Below are 24,237 nucleotides of genomic sequence, written 5' to 3' on the forward strand. Positions count from 1 at the left end.
GTAATAATAGGATTATTATCATATTTTACTCATTTAATTTTCTATTTCATTTCAAACAACCCGAAATATGTATACTGCATATACCTTAACATGCATGTTTTGGGCCAATATCATGCATATACATGCAATGTTTTACAGTAAATGGAAGGAATTATTGCAAAATGTGAGTTCACTTCCTAAAATGGAAATAGCTATATGTAACAGACCAATCTGTAGCAACTTTAGCAAACAGACGGACGTCAAATATTGTGCTAAATCTCTTTTGATTTCAGTGCATGAATTCTGCACAACTTACAATTGTGAAATTAATAACAATAGTTAACTAAATTAACCATATTAAGCATGTTAGGCTAGGGCTGCTCAAGATTTTTACACCCAACGATTACAAAAAGAACATAATCGAAAAAAAACGATTACCAACCAAACAAACCCACTATTTTGGACACCTACAAATAATAAAGCTTGGCACACACATGTTATCAATACTAACTTTGAGTTGTTTAATCCACGCACATGCAAGCTCCTCCCCTCCGCCCCAACCCTCTCAAAGCCAAAGCTAGCCTGCAGGCTAACACGAGGAAAGTTGTTGCTAGTGGTCTTGAAACATAGCAGGAGAAATGCAGCAAAAATGCTTGGTAAACAAGTGGCAAGTCAAATTCTCTTCTATGGGAACACTTTGGGTTTGATGATGAAGATCTAGAGCAACGACACATCAAAGTGTTTTGTTTTGTGCAAAAGTGAACATACTGATTTTAGTGTTTGAAAGATTTTATTTATGTACAAAAAATAAATAACTTTTTGCTTGACAAATAATCGTTTGAATAATCGTGATTTCAATTATGACTAAAATAATCGGGATTATTATTTATTCTATAATCGAGCAGCCCTATGTTTGGCCCAAACTAAGGATGTTTAAAAGTTAATAATCACATCAGATTTGGGAAAAGACGGTAAAACGGAAACAAAATAGAAAAGGGTAAACTGATGCAAAAAATAAGTAAACTCTGAAATAGAATTTGGGAAATTTTGAAATGGAAAATCAAAGCCTTTACTTGTCTAGCACCATGAGTAAGTAATGATCTCCAACATTCACGACAATGTACATTAAAAATACGTGCACAAAAGTACGAAACTGAGCAAAATGATTAAATATAATTACCATTTCCTCTAATCTTATAATAAATTGTCATAATCTTATCCTGAATGTTGATTTTTCTTACGATGCTTTACGTTATTTGGCGTCATCCACTTCTCGTGCCCTGACAAGTATCCATCTGAAGCAGACTGTAGTCTTTGCCAGGAGGGACAGGCGTGCATGAACGGGCCCTACCCAACTTGTTCAACGTCTGCGTCCATTGTAGTAGGTGTGAGTGAGGAATCCTCTCCCTCAGGCTCTGTGAAAAACATTACTGTGCAGCACCAAATTTTCCTCATTAAAAACACCACTAATATTGTTCCAGGAGTATAGTCTAACATTGTGTTTGAATGGCATACTCAATGAGTATATTTTATACACGTTTTAATTGTAGCTTACACATTATTTTAAATTGTATTTTTATTTTTGATATACCGTTGTTTAATTATGGTTTTCTTTTTTATTACTATTTATTTTGTTTCCTCACAGGAGGAGGACAGAACAAAATTATAAATATTTTAAAAAAAAGTAATTTTAAAAAATGAATGTGGAAAACAGAATTTGGACAAAAATAAAATGTATTTTATAGGGCCCTACATAGTCCTCCCTAAACTCTTATTTTATCCCCCTGTTCCAGATGAGCTTTCATGGCTTTCGGCTAAAAAAAAGTGTCAAACTCAAAGCCCGGCAGCCAAATCTGGCCCTTAAAAGCATTTAATTTGAGAAAACATTATTTATTGTATAAATTACCAAGTAATCCAGTTGTAGATATCTCAAATTCACCAATTTGATGAAATATTTTTAGGGGCTTTTATTTTTTCTTTGTTTATATCACATGAATGCAGTCATTTTTAATTGCAAATTGTGGAAAGAACTCAACTTTTCCACAAGTCTTGCAATTTCTCACAAAATGAGTTTGACACTCCTCATATAAAAGATGAAAGCTTTCATGCAAAACAGTAAGTCTTCACTGTGACTTTGATCTTCAGTCTGACCTGTGACATTCGTTGAGGACAGAAGTATTTTCAGAGACAAAGTAATTTACACCTTAAACAGGTTAGTTGATATCCAAAGAGGATGATGGAGGATTCTGTTGGAAGTTACAACAGCATTGTGAACAGGATCGACTCTTTGAGAGATTTATTCTCTCAATACGCAGATATGTATCAGGCTGAGGAGGAGCACCAAAAGTCTGCATTGTCTGAGAAGATGAAGAATTTAGAGGAGGAAAACCGGAGGCTAATGGAGGAGAAAAAAGAACTGGCAGAAAAAGAGGTCTACCGGTCATTAAAGGCTCAGATGAATACAGAATGGGTGAAGAAGATCGGCTCTGAGCTGGAGATGAAAGAGCAGATCATCTCTTTAACGGCTGCTTTCAAACAGGTCAACAGTGAAGTGGAGTGCCTGGAGAGTGAACGCTGTGAATTCAGCAGCATGAAGATGACCACTGAGCTGGAGAAAAAAGACAAGGTTCAGATGGAAGCAGAATGGGAGACGGTGAAGGAGACTCTGACCACGTCCCATGAAATCACGCTGAGTCGCGGCTGCTCACAGTTACAGGCTCTACACAAAGATGTGGAGCTCCATGAGAGGAACGCTGCTGAGGCTACCAAACAGCTCCAGGAAAAGGGTGCTACCATCCACACCATGGAGACCACATATGGAGATCTGCAGAAGCAGCATGTCACTCTGACCAAGGTTGAGGAGAACCAGCAAAGGGAAATTGATCTGCTGGTGAAGGAGAACTGAAGGAGATCACCCTCATGACAGACAAACAGAAGGCCAAGACACAGAAGGAGCAGGACAAAGCAGAGAAGAAGAACAGGAAGAAGGATAGAAAACTAGGTTTCCTGAGAAAGTTCTTCTTGGCGCAAAGTGTGAGAAAGAATGGATTCTTCAAAGTGTGGAAGGTTCCATCTTTCTCAGTTTTTTAATTCTTCTATTTAATGTAATTTTCTGTTTAATTTGTGTGTTTAACGTTTAGAATAACAAGAGTTATAAACAGTTTTCTTAGATTTTGTCTGGAATCTCCCACTATTAAAAAAACCCACTGTCTACTATTTCGGTCTTTTTGTGATATGTGAAAGGTAAGGTTGTGAAGAACAAACCGATGTGACCAGATATCCAGTTCAACAAGTGAGAGATACGGCTGCATCAGGAGTAGCCTCTTCAATGGATAGGAATTAGCCATGAATTCCAAGATGATTCGGTTGTAGAGTCATGACTCGCGTATCGCGGGCGTGCAATGCAACTGTTCCCACTCAATGTTCTTGAAGCCAAATTTTGGCGCTTAGGGGCACTTCCATCTTGAAAATTTGACATAATCTGGAGCCAGAGTATACGCAGTAGGATTCGACGCGAGGAGCCCTGGTAGCACACTTCCGCCCAATAAATAAAACATTTCCCCACTTAAAGTGTAAACAGGTTCCTTACAAACACAAATTCAATTGAATACATCAACAATGGAATCTGCTTCATTAATAGCATTTACACTAAAAAAAAAAAAGCTACAATAGCTGCTGACTCAAAGAGCTCATGGGCTGCTATTTTATGGAATACATTTGTGCATGTGGGTCACTATTAGTGTGAGTGTATGCAATTCATTTATTTTCTCATTTATAATGAAATTATTATTTTTTTTTTTTCAAAGCACAAGAATGTTTGCAGTGAAACAGAACTATTGGCTTCCAAAATGCGCAGTTTTAAATAAAAATTGTTTAAAGCAACCTGAGCTGAGCCTCAATAAAATATGTGTGGGAACAGTTTCTTGTCCATCCTCAACCGCATATGTTTCACTCTGTAGTTGATCAATCTGTGACTTTACGTTGGACATAGTATGAAAATAGTTGAATCACTGTGACCAACATGGACAGAAGTCTGCATCTGTCAGAGTTTTAATTATTCGCGCACGGACGCACGAGTCCGTGTGGTTTCAAATGTAACTAAGTCCATATTTCTAGTGCTATATAATGTTTCACGTTATCAGGGCGCTGCACTTATTCCAGGGTTAGAAGCAAGTAAGAGGTAAAGGACTTACGCACACTAAAAGAATGCGCGTAAAGCCAGATTTGAATGGGAACCCCCACATTTCAGAATCAGAATCAGAAATGTTTCATTGGCCAAGTACAGTTTTTAGGACAGTGTAAGGAATTTGGCTGCTCCACCCACAGTGCGTAACAGGGATGAAGGCGCATAGCGACTGACTTAAGTACAGGAGGAGAATAGCGCGCAGCCAAAAACAGCGCCGCTGCGCAGCTTTTTGAACTTACGCGCATGGGAAAATAGAGCCCTTAATCCGTAAAACTCACAGTAACACATTTCATGCCGACATTTCGGAGACTCGCCATTGTGCTACTGACAAAACTTCCAATGAACTTCAAAAGAAGAGCCCTATTTAGAAAAGGGTTAAAAAACTAATGGAAGTCAAGAAGAGATGCTTTTGTTGTGAAAAGTGAATGTTTGATTTTTAGCTTAAAGCCAGTCCCAAAACAATTTTTCGTTCTGATCACAATGCCTCATGGGGTGTTGAGTATGGCTAGAGTGCCCACTGTGCATGCTTAAAAAATGTCCCGATATAGTATACATCTGAGTATTTCTTGCATACTCAATCTTTTTATACTATCTAATGTGAACGCACTACATACTTATTTTGACTTAGTATGAATAGTATGAACACAGCCAAACTCTAACTTAGGCCTACTCAAACTCAGTCAAACAGTTTAATGACATTATACAGAGATTGATATAAAACTTTTTGTGGCTTGATTGTGTAGTTTTTAACAAAATATGTTAGGGTCTGGAATGCATAAGTCAGAATTATTAAAAACAGATGTATTGAGTTTGTTTGGTAGTTATTTGATATGCATGACTTAACAACAATATGAAATGTTATAGGCCATAATGTATCGCAAACGCAGGCAGCCACACTACATACCTTGAAGTGATGAAAGAGAAAAAAAATTCTGCTTTTATCAGTTTTTTAAAAAAATAATCTTATTCAATTACATCTTTATGGACTGTTTTCTGCATGATTAAACTTTGTGAACCCTGTTCAAACAGTCTATGTCCTTGATTATTGATTGAGCCTTCAAAATATTGTAAAAGCTGCAGTGTATCTCTCAACTAACTGAGAATGTGGGTGGTTTTGTTCCATTGGTGAAGGATAGATATAGCAGCATGGCTAGAGGACGGACGGATGGACAAGCAGCACTGCAGCAGCCACTGCCAATGTACAGAGAATCGGATTTCATAACGCTTCAAACTAACCCTGTGTCGTTTCAGCTGCTCCTTTTTCTCAGGGCTAGCCCAGCAAGTCACAGCCTGTACGAAACACTTCGCTACAAGTTCCACCAGAGGAACCTTCCAAAAGTAGAGCCTCATTTCCCACTTAAAGATAAAAAAACTAGGGCCTCAGATTTACTGTGATCACGGATATAGGACGGATATCACGAAAGTAACTTCCTAAAAACAGAAATAGCTGTATGACACAGAATATTCACTCAGCTACATGTTTTGGGACCATATCACACATTTTCACTACTAAACGGGAGGTGAAATGTGTTGCAAGTGTTACACTTGAAAAATCTTGTGCAACAAAATTTTGTGAGGCTGCTTGGTTGCGCTTGATCTCCCATGATTTGCATAAAAGCCTACTGCTTTCACTTTCAAAGCATCGACAAATTCTAATATTTATAAGATTTAACTTGATTAATCCTTATCATGCAGTTTTGGAGGCATTTAATATGTCAGTAATTACATCAAAGCAGATAAAACGGAAATAAAAAAAAGGATATGATTATACCCTGAAACAGAATTTGCGCCAATTTAAAGCAGAACTAGAATTTCTAGGGATGTAACAATTCACAAAACTCCCGATACGATCCGATTCACGATACGATTCTCTCACGATTTATTTTACAAAATGGGACTGTTGACAAATGACTGAAAAATATTCCTTTATTTTTTTCGGGAAAAAACTAGAAAATACTGTATTATTTTCCTTTTATTTTTTATTGTCAAAAGAATGCCTTGATAAACTATTCAAAACAATGCAATTTAACTAAAAATAAATAAAGGAATAATACAAATGAAGAAGAAGCCTAATAATTTAAATTCTGGTTCTATAGTAAACAATGCAAAACTGCATAATAGTTCTTTGACTTTTTAAAAGTGCAACTGAAAATGTTTTTTGTGCCTTAGCAATTGGACTTTAAAAAAAAAAATTTCATTTCACTGTATTTACATCAGATATTTGTTTGGACCAGCTGGTAACCTAGTGGTCGGTTGGCATGCATATATTCATGCAGTGAAGAAGAGATGTTATGCGCTAGCAGACAGAGCTAATAGAAAAATGTGACTTGTACAGATATTCAAGTAATAGTACAGATATTCTTTCGGTGCTAAAGGGGTAAGAAATCATTTATGAACATGCTTAAGAGTAGAAGGCGGCCAGAAAGAAAGTCGTAGGAGATTCCGCCCGCTGCCTACACTTCTGGACAAGAGAAGGATAAATAGATATAGCCCTCTGCTGTTTAAAAAAAGTACTGCGATTAAATTTTCAGAGCAAATCTGCAAATAAAATATAGCTTCTAAGTATTCAGTGCTGACTAAACATTTCCACATTTGGCTGTTATTCAGTTTCTCTCAAAGTCTATCAAACAACTTTGGATTTCCCCACACCTTTTGTTAAGTTTTGTAGATACTTTGGATAAAAACTACATTAAAAAAGAATTAACCAGACAAAGAAGTGGGAAAGTAGGGGAAAGACACTATTATTTGGTCTGGGTTAAGAATTACTTAAAGAGGATTTCATATGGAGATTTTTATCAGGTAACTCCAAAACTCAATGATAAAAGTAACCAAGCCAAACAGATCAACAGAAGCAGCTACTGAAAATCCACCTTGTGTAAGAAGGGTTGGTTTCTCTTTTTGCCCATTCAAACCAGTCTTTCCTCCATTTTTAGCCAAAAAGTTAAGTTTTTTCTACTTGCCAATGTCAATCAAACACACACCAAGCTTACTCCATCTTAACCTCTAAATAACAAGTTCTGATGAACTACCGCTGGACCGCTGAACGTCTCAGCACCGAATAGCACGTACCACGTTCTCGAAAATTCAGTGAAACTACTCGATTCCACTGAGTAAAACAAATTCAATTGTGCAAAGTAAAATGGTAATCTACATTGAATTGCCTTTGAAATGATATATCACACAACTATGTTCCGATAAATTTAGAAATCCCCCTGGTGCCCCCGTGGCACAAATATAGTAATGGGCCTCATTCATATATTGGTATGTGTCAATGGTTCGGTAATTACTTTAATAGAAAATCAAATTGTGCGAGGCATAATCATAATCTACTTTGAATTACCTTTGAAACAATATATCACACGACTATGTTCCCATAAATTTGGAAATTACCGAAAAGGGGAGTGGTTTTTCAAAAAAAGGACTCCGTGCGTCCCGTCATATTAATTCATAGAGTATTCATACCAAACTGCATACCGATTAAACGAGAACTAAAAAAGTTGTCATTTGAAGAATGGAGCCCCTGGGGTCCCCCTGACAAGTACGAGGCAATGGGCCCCATTTATATATTGGTATGTGCCAATGATTCAGCAGCACCAGCCGTCGTGATATTTGACTCGCAAATAAATAAGAAATCGACTTTTTTTCTTTTTTTTCTTTTGGGGCCCCTGATACCTACCAAGTTTCAGCCCGATCCGTTCACAAATAACAGAGTAGCAGCAATTTTAACAAATGTAAAGAAGAAGAAGAAGAACAAAGTGAGTGGCATTTTGAGTCCGGTAGGCCGGCCTAAAAAGTTAGCATAGCTATGAGTCATCTTATCTCGTTCAAGCAACCGCACTTCACATCATAATCCACCCTTCAACTAAAGGAAACTGGTTGACTTTAATAGCTTGATGCACTTTCCACACAGATTTACTGCTAACATGAAGAAACTAGTGCACACTGAAGCACTAAAACAAAACATAAAAAGTGGGAGTGTAGGGCTTTATCATGGCCACACAACTGTTTGTTCAGAGTGACTAAGACACAAACTTGGGTGTGAGCTTTCACTAAGAGAAGTGAACATCAGACTCATTGTAAAAAAAAAAAAAAAAACATTTAAAGCCTAGTAAGCTAATGTGTTTTTTTTTAACACAAATCAAAGTAAGACAAATAAGTGCATGCACCTTTGCTGTGGATCCTACAGCTAATATTTGACTCCATAAAAGAATTGATTTGGAAATTTGCACCGCAGTAAGTCTTTCCATTGGAAGAGGATGGAGGAGAGGTCTAACCAGGTTTGTAGGGCAAACATCAAGTCCAGTAGAGGGTGGCAGGTGGCAGGAATAAATAGCAACAAAGTCTATACGTAGTTATACATACCATTATGTGATGTAATATAAATGTATGACAACGGGGTTACATCTAAACACTGTCTGTCTGCCATTGTACGGCTCATAATCTTTTTCTTTTTTTAAACCATTAACATTATGAACTTTTTTTTTTTTTGTCAAACCAAGAGTGGTACTATGATCAGCAGGAGACAAGTGAAGGCTGCAGTGATTTTGGTGACACAGCAGTAAATACCGGTGACGACTTCGGTAACGGTAAATGGAATTAATCACCAGCAGAGACTTCAATACTGCCCCCAAGCGGAGGGGTGGTGCTCTACACACGTAGATCGGCAGCTCTGTGGGTGTGAATCTGAACGAAACTGCGTTACGTTTGTCTTAAAAATAAATGCACATGCCGGCCCATCCGCAAACGCACTTTGCTCAATCCACAAGCACAATTTTAGATTAACACATAATAAATACACACACAAATGATAAAGCACGTGTAAATTGTAGATATATTTGTTGATCTGAAAAACATGTGTAAAAACTGAAAAACTTGTGAAAATTGTGGATCTATTTGTGAATATTTTTGAGACAAATCTCTCCCCATAAAGTGCGTCCTAACCCAGACCTATCCTTCAACAAGCCACACTACCAACCTAACTCACAAGTGCCGTCCCTCATAGGAGAAAAAGCCAAATGGCACATATTGTGCAGCAGTTTGTTAAAAAAAATTGTGCTTGTGTGGCATTTCGCATCTGCAAATTTAACCCACAATTGTCTTTCTGGTGAGGCTTTATTGAGTTAAAAATATTGAGATTTGTATCATATATCGCTATTTCCGGGAAAAATATCGAGATATGAGTTTTGGTCCATATCGTCCAGCCCAAGTAAGAATATGATTTCTTGTACTGTATATACCTTAGCTTGGATTTTCTGTGAAAAGAAATTAATGTTCAAACATTGAAAAGCAATCTGACTCGTTTTTCTCACTCTTTATTCATTAAAAACAGAGCCCCTACACCAGTGATTTTCAACATTGGGGTCATGACCCCAAATGGGGTTGCCTGGATATAAAATAGGGTTGCCTGAAATGTCTAGTAATTGTAAAAAATAAAAAAATTAAAAAAAAATAAAAAAAATAAATGACAAATCAAAATTATTTTTTTAATTTAAAAAAAGTATTATTCTTTTTCAAAATTAACAAATCACACACAATGTCAAACAACTGTATTCTATACTTTCTCAAGAATAAATCTAGTTCAAATAAAATGCAGTATAAACATATCTGAGGGGGCATCTTGTCATTGTATGTGTAACACAGCATAACAAACGTTCAAAAAGTAATTCTAGAAAAAAAAGTCTCTGGGGTAGCCAGAAATTTGTGCTTGGTTTTGGAACCTCTGCCCTACACGACACAAAAATAGGTCAACATACAGGTTTAGACAGAATATCACGCACCAAAATTCAGTTTTGGGCCATTTTCAAATGTTTGGTGGCCAAATTGTTGGTGCGTCACTAGATGAAAAGGAAAAGTGTAATAATCAATAGGAGCAAACATGGACCCCTACATCTTTCATGTTTAAGGCAAATTGGCTCAACATTCTCTAACATTATTTGACATCCTGAAAGCAGAAGAGATCAATAATATCATCTTGCATTTGTCCCACTCCTTTTTCAATAAACCCAACTTTAATTACATACACATACACAACATGATACACCCTTCCTTCTACTCTACATCTATATAAACCTGACAAATCAATCGATACAGTGTGGCGGGCTCTTTACTTTAGCAGTCGCCATCCCTGCACTCTTTCGTAAAGACGAGTAGCCTCATTGAACGTCATTGAGCCTCATGTGTCAGAGAGACAGAAGCATAGCAGAAGCTCTCAGGCCTGAACACGCTGGGCCGGCAGCTGCTGTCAGCGAGCCTGAGCACAGCCAGGGGAATTAATAGAAACAGCAGTTCTCCAGGGACACTGTTAGGACACACTGACAGCCAGCTCTGATCTGTGGGTCATCTTTAATGCACTCTGCCTCTTCCTCTCTGCATTAGTGGTTGGAAATATGAGATGTGGATCAGTACAAACATTATTTAACTTTCCGGGTAGGATTAGCTCTGAACGCTGGCTCAGGCCTAAGCAAGCTGTGATATGCACACTTGTGGAAACCAAGAATGTGAGAATGTCCAAAAGCTCAATCAACATGCAGCGCTGTTAAATCTGAGCAAGACAAGTAAGTGATAGGGGGTAGATATGAACAGAGATTTGTGGATTTTAAATTGTCACTTGCTAAAGGTTCAGAAATGTGGTGAGGTAATAATAAGCACTGGACCTACACACTCAAAGCTCTACTGATGATCAAACACACCAGTCAGTTCAATTTCATATCCATTAATGATAGAGAACAAAAGAGAACATTCCTCTGTTTGATTGTTGCCAATGCCAATTGTTTGCAACCAATTGTGTGGATATTTATATAAAGAGTAACTAAACCCCTGGATGTTGGCTGACCTGCCACTGGGAGGGATATTTAAAAAAATCCTTGATTATAACATAATGTACCTCAGCTTGCACTTCCATGTATAAATGATGTAGAAAGTATGTAAGAAACCTACAATTTTCAAGAAATAAGTTACAGATGTTTCTTTAAATTTCCTTGATTTTGTGCCTTTTTTTTTTAAAAATCTAATCTGGGTACATTTTCTGGAGTAATTTGAAGGAAATTGTAAGATTGTGAAAATGTTTTGAGTTGAAAGATGAAAAATAACTGCCATAATGTAAAATAAGCATTATACTGTGGAAATTCATTGAATTTGTGTCATTGGAAGGGCTGAGATATCTACAAATGAATTATTTGGTAATTTACACAGCAATTCATAATTTCTCTGTCATTTTTAATTTCACCTACAGGACGAATCGGATGCTCTAAAGGGCCGGATTTGGTCCCCGGGCCTTGAGTTTGACACATGCTTTGAAAACTTGATGGTGTAAGGGTGCTTTGACATGCTTTTTCATCTTTATGATCCATAATCTTATTTTTCAACTATTTCTCAGGTTCAAAAACACACAAAATTAAATCACTTTTTTTTTTAACTTTTTGTGGTGAAAGAAATTCAAAAAATGACTCATCTGCTAAAAATGTTTGTTTGGTTCATAGCGTTCACACCGAAAGCGACTTCAGCGACTCTGGCGACTAGATTACATTCAAATCCAATGTAAATGACACGACGTCAAGCCAGAAAACGAATATCGGATTTTATCGGACTGCATCTAAAATCTCCGATATAAGCGCTCCAATAAGTTTTTGTTGTTTTTGTTTTCACCGTCAGTTGTTCCCACCATATACTGACAGTAAAAAAAAACTAAAGTGAACTTGAATTGTTGACTATTGTTCTCTGTTTGAACATCACTTGATCAAGCCTTTTCTAACATTCCACACTACAATTTGTACGATTTGTGCCGATACCATATCGGATTCATATAGGTATCGGCCAATACTCAAGGCTGCAATATCTGTATTGTATTGGAAGTGAAAAAGTTGTATCGAGACATCCCTAGTTGATATTATTAAAGATTTTGAAATCAGTTCCTGTAAAAATGTACACAGTTTTAGAGTTTTAGCGAGATGCAGCAGGTTAGATGCTACCTTTTTAGTACGCAAAAATAAATAAATACATAAATAAATAATTGCCAACTCCACTAATTAAGTCCAAAGCGTGGAATCTAATCTAGGGTTTTCCAGGAAAAAAACTATATCTACCCTACGAGAGCCCAAACCTTTGACATCTGCAGAGGTTTTCCTTATCATTTTCAACAGGTGTGTAAAACTACAATAATGTTTTATTTAAATAAAATACAGGAATCACAAGCCACTTAGAGAACATACAGTAGGACTCTAGCTGTACACTGATAACCAACAGAGATGGAGTGTCAGATGTAGCTCTGAAAATATCCAATATTATATATTGCGCAAATGTAAAAGTGTTTAAACTTTAAAGTAGAGCTGGGTATCGATCATTCAGATTTCCCAAATTGATTCAATACAATTCGCAAGGGCCCTATTTGATTCAAATCGTGAATTTTAGTTACAGTACCAATTTTACTTGAATATGTAAGATATTAAGAATTGAGCCCAGAGCACTGCATTACACACTACTCGGGGTGTGCATTACCATGAATCTGACAATACGACTCACGATTTGCATGTCACAGTATGACATAGCTCGATATATCCGATACAAAACTTGCGATATACATCGCAATATATCGTGATATCAATAATTATAAATGTCACCTTTACAAGTACAAAATGGTATGAAATACAATTTATTTCATGTTTTTTAAACTTGCGAGAACAAGTAAATGGTAACTAACTGTAATTGAAACCCATATCAAAACCAAGTGGTATGTTTATCAAACTGTTACATTACATTTTTTTAAAAAAAAGTTTCACTTTTGTTCCTACAACAGATTACGATTCTGTTAAATTCTTTAAAAAAGTAATCACATACATCTATAAAAGTGCACAGTATGTTTTATCAAAAATAAAGTGCAATCAACTGACCAGGCATTTACGTGCTATGCATATGTTAGCGCAATTAAATGTTTTTGGTTTTTTGTTTTTGTTGTTCGATTTGGAAATTTTTTTTTTTTTTGGATCGATATGATCATCACGTGAAATATCACAATATATTGGCAAATCGATTTTTTTTCTTCCACCCTTATTACACATTAGTAAAGATGCATCAGATGATGGATTCTGGGTGTCTCATATGAATCGGGCCAATTTAAAATAAAATCAATTAACCCAGCCCTATTTGAAATATGACAGTGTTGGATAGGTAAACTGTTCCACACAAACTTAATTTTCCACAAATCTGGTGCTAAAAATAAGACGTATAAACTGCATGGGGTTAGGGACACTCAGCACCTCTTGGAGCTGTCATCAGTGTGAGTAGGACAGTGAGAGCTTGAGAACATGACACAGCTAGAATCAGTGAATGTGATGATGATGAATGCCAATGGTCGTGATTCATCTGCTGTGAATAAAGACAAATGGCTACACACACACACACACACACACACACACACACACACACACACACACACACACACACACACACACACACACACACACACACACACACACACACACACACACACACACACACACACACACACACACACACGGAAGAAAGCGTCCCAGATTAAGGCCAAGTTATATAACTAGCACTCCATTAGTGCCTTTGCATTGCATGTGTGCTGGTGAAGGGTTTATTGTTTAATGTGCAGCTCTCACAGCTACACACACACAGTCATGGAAGGGGCGACCACAGGTTGTTTAAGGACACTTCATATTACATGTGCACATAATGGATGAAGATGACCTATTCGATCTTCATGTTTGGTGTATTTTGTGGGGGAAATGGGGCGTTACGGTCCCAAAAGGAACAAAAATGAAGTTCAAATGTCAACCAGAGAGGAGAGTTGTTCTTCTGTGGCCTTAAAGCTAAATAACTGTTGCCATTTCTGTAATAAATTGTGAATTAAATGTTAAATGATGAGGAACCAGGATGCTGCGTTCAAGGTCCACATTAAGGACTCGTCCGCGCTTGCTTACCTCGGGATGGTGATGCATTTAGTGTTGATGTTCTGAGTGGTGATGGCTTTCTCCAGCTCGTCCAGCTGTCCCGTCTTTTTCAGCTTCTTCACCAGACTTTTCACGGCCTTTTCGCACCATTTCTCCTCCTGGCCGTTCTGCTCTCCCTTCTTCCAGCCCAGCAGTCTCTTGACGATGGGGGGAGTGAAAGGCAAAATTGACATCTTGGAAGTTCAGTTTTTTAAAGTCCAGGTCCCAGGTCGAGCAGCGGAGGGAGAAGTCCGCGGGGGGAACAAAGTGTCCCTTAAGTCAAGTCCCGATCCGTTATTTGTCCCGCAGGTAATTTGTTGTCGTTTGTTGAAGGCTGCAGAGATGCTTCAAAGACTCACAGCTCGTAGTTTGAGCGCCTTGTCTGTCCGTCTGTCTCTCTGTCTGTGTCTGTGTGTCTCTCTGTCAGCTCGGCGGACCGATGCGCTTCGGCTTGCTGAGCGCTGTGGGCTTAGTGCTACTCCGCCTGAGAAAATAGTTCCGTCTGAAACCCACCTTTGGGCTTTATTTTAAAAAAGCATTTTTAATAGAAACAAGATTATTAACCAAAGGCCTTCATAATGAACAAAGATAACACGAAAAATAACACATTACCACAATAGCATGTTGTATTGAGAGTTTAAAGATAAAATACAAAAGAAATAAACTTTTAATCAAAATTAAAATTCATAGATTCATCCATTTTCAGACCCGCTTCGCAAGTTTAAAAAATAAATATAAAATTGTATTTCACACCATTTTGTACTTGTAAAGGTGATCAATCTCGATGTATATCTTATTGTTTAGTACTGGTGAGATTGTATCTGAGCATGCACACTACGGCAAAATGAATTTTTGCTACTTCTGCTGTGCTGAGATTGCTCATTCAATTTCAAAGTAAATATCCAAAGTAAATTTTTGGAATAAAATTCACTTCACTGACAAATAACTTACTGAAATATTTAAAATACATTATTGCACTTCTTAATCCACAATATCAATGTGAATTATAACTAAGATTGCAATCTCAGTATGACAATTTGCGCATGACAATTCCAGCACGGGTACAATCCCAGTACGTGACTGCAGCAATATTGAGATTGTTTTATAATAATCTCAGTGCAGTAACAAACTCAGTACGTGACACCGGGATATCCCGTATCGTGACATGTCAATTGTGAATCGTATCATCAGATTTATGGCAATGCATATTGCACACCCCAAATAACTATTTACATTTTAATTAGGGAAAAAGCTAAAAGACTGAGCAAACAAAATAGAATTACATTTAATTTAATTCATCATCATTTATCAAGTCACATTCCTGTTTATTCATTTATCATCAGTATAATAGTAATTCGTTTTTTCATTTGAAAATAACCTTTTATTTTATTTTTATTCATTCATCTTCAGCTCACTTTCCAAAAAGATGTGTCACAGTGGAGTCATTCACCATGCAGAGCCTGTGGACCAAAGTCTGTTATAAGTCTGCATCAAATGCAAATGGAGAAGCGGCTGCTGGGTCTCCCCCATTCAGATGAACTCATGAAAGGGGCCGGTCCGAGCAGCTGGCCAAGTGTGCTCAAGCACTGATGTTGCACAATGCATCCTGGGGTTTTGTTTTATCATTGTTGTTTTTGTTGTTGCTGGGGGTTTTTGTGCTGGAGAACCTACATGAATTCCAGATTACTTAGAAAACTAGATCCTTAAATTTAGCTATTTTTTTTATGTAATGTATTACTTCTGTGTCAACTAAATGACATGACTAAATCTGTTAGTCAGATAGTCGACTAAAATACAAAGCAAAAGATTTTATGCATTTCTTAGAGATTGAATTCATCAACCTTACGGGATGGTATTAACTGTCTATAAAAGCACAGAATCTCTGTCTGTGTGTCTGTGTTTGTCTCAAATATCTCTGCGGTTCAGGGACAGACAGAGCTGAGACTTTCAACATGGCTGCTGCTTGGTTCAAGGGTGTGCAATGTCAGATTTGTGTAAACATAACAGACACATTTGATGTGATCAATGCTTAAAACCACACAATCACATGAGTTCCGATTGGACTTTGTCCCATTTGACGAAATGAAGGTTTTGTTAATATTAGTTAATGAAAACTTACTTTCATAGTCTCGTTTTTGTCACTTAAAAAAACTGTAGTCAGCAAAAACTACAATGAAAACTTTTATTGGCCAAAGTAACAAACTGGTCCAGTGTAGATTTCTCTTTCTAGAGCTTCAATCAGCAACATCAAATCTTGCTTCTACACACATACACACCTTATTTATCCTCTGTGAATTGTTACCTTCGCTGTATCTGCAAAGCAACTGCAGCTTCATGTTTCCTTGCATTGTAATTAGCTAAAATGTTCTCTTTAATCGTGTCTTTTTGTTTGTGTTTTGTGATAGTCGACGCTCCAATTGTCCAAATGGCAATCACAAAACTCCCTTGTTTAGGAAAAATATAACTGTACGTTTGTTTTGAAGGCAGTTGCTTGGTTAACAGTACCAGTATTTGTTTTCGAGCTGTTTGTGTTCACATGGCTCAATGAATGAGGAGCTGCTGTAAGATGGAGAATGATTCAAGTCATTCACGGCATGCAGAAAACTATCCACCAACTTGCCACGACTTGTCGGAGGTACGTTGCCAGCAAAGTGACAGTGTGACTTGTAGTCTTTTTTTTTTTCTTTCAACTCCTGACACACACTTATGCATATGCAGCCAGCAAACCCCCCTCCCTCTGTGGATCATGCATACTCTATGTCAAAAAGTCAAGTGCCAGATGTCCAATATACTGTGTAGTAGTGCTGAGCTCATCCCAGAGAGAGAGATAGTGGGACAGTTTGGGGGTGTGATGCTGCCTTTGTTCTTTAAGCTTCAAAAGAATTACTTTATTGCTTTTTTTAGGGCTGTTTCCAAAACATGCTTGCCCTTGTTAGCACTTGGGAGGGTAATAAAAGCTTTGCTGCACAAATGAGCTTGTGTGCTGAATGTTTCCACCGCCACCAGCAATATCCACCGACAGTGCTCAAAGTTTAACTCAGAGCCGCAGCTGACAGTTCACAGTCATACGAGAATAGTAGCATTGACCTGCTGTTGCCATTTTGGTATGTGTGTGTGTGTGTGTGTGTTCAGGAGCACTGACCTACGTCCAGCAGTCGTCCCGCTCCGTGCACACTGTGTAGTTTGTGCTAAAAATACTGCTTGCTGTCGGCTCAGTAGACACACCTCTGTTCTTTCATATAGTCTGGATACAACAAGATAGATTATTATATCTACTTGAAATCATGATTCCTTCATAATTTTCCGGTCGATCATCGATTTTTAAAAAAGCCTGACCTGCCGATCCTGATTTTATTTTCTAATGACAGCATACGCTTTGAATGTTCCAATCTTATTTTATCGTAAAACATTGAACAACACCAGTGGAACATTACAAACTTGTTTTAACTGCACATGAGGTGGTTATCTCAAATATAAATGAAAAGTTTAGAACATTGCTGTGTTCCAATTACTAAAAGATTTTAGTTCCCTTAGTCTTTATATTTTAAAAACAAAGCTTGTGCAAGAGGTTATACTGCAGACCTGTTTAAAGCCCTTTGCCAAAAACAAAGTGTACCGCAAAACATGTTCAACCACCAATAAAGTGTCCTGAGTTCTAGGTTTCTAAACACAGGTCCAAATATAGCAGCTTTGTGGATATTTAAATGTAAAAATATCAATCTGAAAATAACTTGCGACAGCTTACAGGATGAAAACTCCTAAAAAGACAAACATTCTACAAAAAGAATATAAAGTGCAACATGTGTATCATTTTCAAAAGTAAATGGGTAATTATGAAAAGCATCCTTAATATACTGTATATACTAGCAATAGAAATATCCATCAATTTTCCAACCCGCTTGCTCCTTTTCAGGGTTGGGGGGTCTGCTGGTGCCTATCTCCAGCTGTCATTGGGCGTTAGGCAGGGGTACACCCTGGACAGGGCGTCAGTCCATCGCAGGCAACACACACACATACACACAGACAAGCATTCACTCTCACAGGCAATCTAGAGACTCCAGTCAACCTAACAGTCATGTTTTTGGATAGTGATAGAAAGCCGTAGTACCCGGAGAAAACCAACACAAGCACGGAGAGAACACGCAAACTCCAGACAGAAAGGACCCAAGTGTCCACCCCAGGACTTGAACCCCGGACCCCAACTGAAATATAATAAACTGAAATAACTTGTACACAAGCTCCAAAGATTTAAGCCTGCTGGATGTCGTGCACCTATCAGCAGCTCCTTGTCTACTGTAACAATTATATCCATTGTTATAAAACACACCACTCCCACACTGTTTTGTGGTGGCAGGTTGGAGGAGAGGAGAAGTGTGTCGTTGTCGTCACAGACTGTAGCCTTGCGGCCCACCCGGCACCTGTTTATCCCCCCAGGGACCCAGCCGGCAAAGACAGCTGGGTTGCTCTGGAGGAGTGCAGTGGAAGACAGGGTGGATATGGGAGTGCAGAGTGGGGGATGGGGAGTACAGATGGAAGGGTAGAACAGGGTGTACGATGGGGTGGGGTGGGGGGGGCGAGGAGGGGAGGGGTGGCCCTTCTGTGAGAATTACTGAGTACAAAAGGCATGTCAGTGGGACTGAATAGGCAGTGACCACGTACAATCCGATGGATGATAATGACAGTGTGTTGGCCCCCAACCCCAGGGGACTTAGCCTAGTGTGTGTGTGTGTGTGTGTGTGTGTGTGTGTGTGTGTGTGTGTGGTGTCAGCTGGTAGACAAAGTGGACAAAGAGTAACCTTGACTCTCTGGATAGATGTGATAAGTAAACAGGTGATGTTGAGGTGCTGACAAATGCAACAAATATAAAACATTTACAAAATGGCACAATATTACCCAAATTATTTGTATAAATACTAGTATTTGTATAAATATAAACATCAAATCTATACCATGCTAATTACCAAGCTGTTTTTTTCCTATTGGCATACATTCATCTAACAAATAATTGTATTTATACATTTAAAAACTACATTGTTTGTGGGCTGTTTGCTATAAATCTGTATTGAATTAATAAAATGCAATCATTTAGTTCTCATACCAGGGTTGGGGTCAATTGTAAATGCGTAATTGATTATTAATGACAATTATGGAGTAATTACAATTGTAATTTAAAAAATATGTTGCTGTCATAATCATAAATTGTAATTGAGTTTAGATAATTGACTTTGTATATGCAATTGCTAGGAAAATTCTATAAAAATTGTCAACTATAAATTACCGCAAAACTAGGAAACCATGTTACAGTTCTATGTACAGTTCTACACATGTAGTTAACAATTATTAAAACATGTTTCATATCAAACTTTCCCACTTTTTACCATTTAAAAAAATGAAATCAAGGGCTATACTGACACAGAAAAGGCTCAGACGCCCACGCCAAAAATTCTAAAACCTAATATTATTTTCATTGATTAGGAAGCCTAACAAGGTAACCAATAGATAGGAAATAAATTAGATGGTAGATATTTGTTTTTAGATTTAGGACCTGTTATCATAAGAGATGCTAACAGAAAGCTAACACAAGACGAAGGTTAACTTTCATGAGGTTATATATCTCAGACTCAGTAATTGTGATTCATTGCAATTGAACTTTTGTAATTGAGATTGTAATTATATTTAACTTTCTGAGGATAAATAATAATTGTAGTTTAATTGTAATTGGAAAAGATGCTGGTCACTGTAATCGCAATTGAATTGTAATTAAACAAGGGTAATTGAAAACATAATTGTAACCCCAACATTGTCTCATACTAATAATAAACAGACTCTTCATTGAAAATCAAACTACTTGCCAACTTTTCATTATTGTACGGTGTGTTTATTTCTGTATAACTATAAACGATAAATCCTTATTTGACCATTTTGTATGATCATAAATGGAAAGTAAGATATGTACTTTGTTATTTGTATGATTTTAAATTGTGTTTTTGTTTTTCCTTTAAATGTAAGACCACAAACGGTTGTTAAAATGTACAAGCATAGACTTGTGTTTGTGTTGTGATGATTTAGATGCACGAGAGATGAGGGTTATTTTGTAAGATAAGTTTGTAACATGCTGCTCAAATGAATAAATAAAATGAAATTAACTTTATATTGATTCTAACATCGGAGTTCTGCATCCCCGCTGACTTCTTTCAAAGCTTGAAGTTTTTTTTTTTCTGTAAAGTTCAATGAGTACAGGTGGAAGAAATATGTTACGGCCAAGTTTTACTTTGGAGTATAACGTGGGTGTGGTGGCCTGCATATGTTTGTTTGTGTATGTTTGCCCCTGTAGCTGTTTATGAGTGAAATAAGCTCGGGGCAAACCGCTGACAGGAGGGTAAAAGGTGTTTGCTCTCATTTTCCTGCCAAAGAAGGAACAGCATGTTTAGCCTCAGTGAAACCCATCAATCACTCAGCAGCTTCTGAGTGTACCAGAGAGTCTCACACACACGCGCACACACACACGCACACACTAGAGTAAATGTTTGAATAGAGCTCATATCTGATGATCCACTTCTACAGCGGAAGCAGCTCTCGGTTTAAGCTCTCAGTAACAAATCTTTTGAAACTTTTGGCCGGTTGCACAACTCACTTGCTTTATGAATAACAGGAAGGTGACGTTTTCCTTCTCAGTGTAATTACTTGTCACCCAGTAAAAAAAGAAGTGCTATCCTGCATGCATACAAAGTTGCAATGAAGGTTTCTGCTGTAAATATGAACCATACAACTACAACTACAACAACAACAACACTTCAGTTCACAGGTTTCTTTGTGGGGTCAATATTAAAAGTTGGATTAGGGCTGAGCAATATGGACCAAAACTTTTCTCAAAATGGCAATATATGACAAATATTGATATTTTTAATTCAATTAAAGTCTTACTAGAAAGACAATTTGGGTTAAATTTGCTGATGCAAAATGCCACACAGGCACATTAATTAATAAACACCTGCACAATTTGTGACACTTTTGGCTTTTTCACCTATAAGGGACAGCACGTGTGTGTGAGTTCTGTAGTTTGGCTTGTTTAGGGGAAGGTCTGGGTTAGGAAACACTCAGCAATCTATCTAACTGTGCTTTTTATGCTGTTCTGAAAAGTAGCAAAAACAGCAAATCCTAAAATGAGTATTTTTTTTTTATACAAAATTAGCTATTTTATATATATATATAGGCAATATTGTCATTTTCTAAATCACCAAAATAAAAAGCTCAATATATCTAAAAGCTTGATATATTGCCCAGCCCTAGGTTGGATTATTAAATATTATGTTCTGGTTCTCAAGTTAGGTTACAACTACAGTCTTTTAGCTGCCAGCTTAAGAATTAATAATGACCTGTCTGTGCTTGTTTGCGTTTGTCTGATTTCATAATGAGTAAACCAATTGGAACATTTCTCAGCACTGTTTGGGCCTGAATAAGATAAGTTGATTGATGAATAATACCAATGATTTGCAAAATGCATTAGAATTAAAGGAAATAAGCTGTGGTTTATTTGTTGTTGAGATGAGAGGATTAAGGTCCACGAGTGCTACAAGTCGACGATGGGGAAACGTGAATGTCATGTAGCAGTCATAAGTGTATACCCTCTGATATGAATTCACGAGTGGCTTAAACTCATGACTCATCGTGTGGACAGGAACTCCCCTCCTTAGATGGACATATATGGAGAGCTAAAGCTTTGTGAAAACCCCTCTTTAGTTTACCTCTAATCCATCAGTGAGTCACTGGGGAAAGGGCAATCCCAGTGATAACCCACCTTTCCCACCCTAACTGCTGATAGACAACACAGCCCTAAGTGTCTGAGGCGCTGCTGCGGTGACTTATCCCTGACTTTGAGTCATGAATGGCTATATATGGTTATTGGTGAATCCAAGACAGAGCAAATTTCCTGTTGTTTGCGTGCTTGCATAATCTCATTGATAGCAGACAGGATATTGTGCTGAGGTCATTTACTTTATAGGCTGATGAGCAGAAAGCATAAGGTCCATGTCCAAGAGTCGTTTGCTGACATGTAACCACTCACCAATAGGGTTATTTCTGCAGTGTTTGCACAATGCGTGGTCTAAAACAGTCGTTCTCAAACTGGGGTCCTGTCTGTAGCTTGGGGGTTCATGAAACTATTATTAATACATAAAAATAAAAAAAATACAAACGTTAATAGCTAAATATGGGGACCAATCAAACCATAAAACATACATACTATACATATGCATTGATACTGGATATGATGCACCACTGTCTCGATGGATATACAGTAAAATGCAAAAAAGCACTACAAATTCTGTTTCAAGTAAAGGTTCACGTATTAAGTTCATTTCTACTGCAAAATGCTTAAATAATGAAGTTGAAACGTTCAAACGGCAAATCATTCCTTTTAGGGACACAAATGGCTTATTATGAGGGGGTTCTAATAAATAAACAACACAACACTAGCATTTACAGGATGTCTGTATTTCCGCTGTTGAAAATGATCTTTTTGAAATTAGTACATTAGATTCCTGATCTCTTTATAGAGCCTCCGTCATGTAGGCGACATGACAATTTATCTAATATTAACCGTTAGTAAAATAGAAAAACTTCGTAAGCTCTATCACCACACTAATGGTGTGCAAAGCAAAAAAAAAATTTCATTAAAAATAGAGCTGTTTTGGAAAATGCATTCATAATTTAAAATGTATAACATTTAAGAGTTAAAATAAAATAAATAACAATTTTCCACACGCCTTGGAATGTAATGCTCTTAGCTGTTTGCAGTATACACACTTGTAGTCAATTTTTATTTATTCATTTATTTTCTTTGACTTTCTATTTATTTCAACTTCTTTGGTCTCACTAGTGTGTTGTTTTTTGTTGTTTTTTTTTTATTTGATCGCTGCAGGTAAATTTCTAGTACCTTGCGCCACCCAGTGGTGGTTTGGCTTAATTACACAAACTTTAAAACTGAGGCACCACATGAAAATGACACAATATTTACAACCTCTTCAAAAATATTGCCACTAAATGTAACACTTTATTTTATTTTTTGTAATTTTTATACACATTGATTTTCGGATTTCTTGCTTTTTGCTATGTCCACATATGCCTTCAATCTTCCATGACCTCTTTCAGTTTATTTTGGACTCTATTGTATTTAGTTTTTTTTTTTTGTTGGATTGAGATGAACCATTTTCATTTGTTGTAACCACAAAGCTCATTTGTATGTATTTGAAGCTGAAATAATATAATATTTTGGGTTAAAATGCTTTCTTTTTTTCCTATTGTAATATGATTATCTCGTCTGATGACTGCTATGAATACATGATAGTGTATTGTAATTTAAGATGAGATAATATAGACCTGTATGTGTCCCGTTGCTCAGTCGTCTCAAAAAGAGATGTATCCAGATTTCTTCTGTTGTTCTGCCCTGATGATAAAAGTGGTTTAAACGGAGTTACACCACTTCTGAACAATAATTGCACATTATGTGTCCTACAGCCTACCATTAGCATTTATATGCCAACTAAACCCCTCAAACCCAGATAACATATGCATAAAATGTGAGTGTTCGGTCACAGACCATTGCTTTTCTTCATGGCTGCTATAATTTCTCATTCTCCTGAGCCCAGTTCACACACCCTTCCATGATATGCAAATAATGTCCCTGGGCTATAGCAGTGTTTCTTCCCTTCAACAATATGATGCAGAACAACACTTTTGTTGTCGGCAGATTCCAGGATCCTTTGAAGATGCTTGATTTTAAACATGGGGACACATGGAGAGGGTCAATGTCAATAACGCGTTTTCTCATTTGTTCAACTCCTTTCATTTTATTTACCTCAAATTCTTTTCTCTCAGTAACATTTGATCATTTCAAATAAACAGGTTTGAGAAAGAAAAATGAGATTAACTCTAATAATCTTTTCCTATATATTGAGTTGATAAAACAATATTTATCACCTTTTAGTAAATCTCAATGATCTTACTTTTCACAACATTTAGGAACAAACCTAAATGTTGTTAAAAAGCGTATTTGAATTTTTTTAATCTAAAAAAAAAGTGTTAAATATTAAATTTAAAGAGAAAAAATGCTTTTATTTTGGT

The 24,237-nt window shown here is 37.1% G+C and overlaps 1 protein-coding gene across 1 annotated transcript in view; it reads right to left on the bottom strand.

Moving 5' to 3' along the window:
- smad3a (SMAD family member 3a) overlaps positions 1-14,561 on the bottom strand; it is a 39,412-nt gene extending 24,851 nt beyond the window's left edge. Inside the window, exon 1 of the mRNA XM_028439245.1 lies at positions 14,107-14,561. Within this exon, the coding sequence (XP_028295046.1) occupies positions 14,107-14,309 (203 nt within the window). The 5' untranslated portion in view covers positions 14,310-14,561. The remainder of the gene's footprint in view (positions 1-14,106) is intronic.
- Between the last annotated feature and the right edge of the window lie 9,676 nt (positions 14,562-24,237).

The sequence above is a fragment of the Gouania willdenowi genome, chromosome 3 (genome assembly GCF_900634775.1).
Source record: "Gouania willdenowi chromosome 3, fGouWil2.1, whole genome shotgun sequence".
NCBI lineage: Eukaryota > Metazoa > Chordata > Actinopteri > Blenniiformes > Gobiesocidae > Gouania > Gouania willdenowi.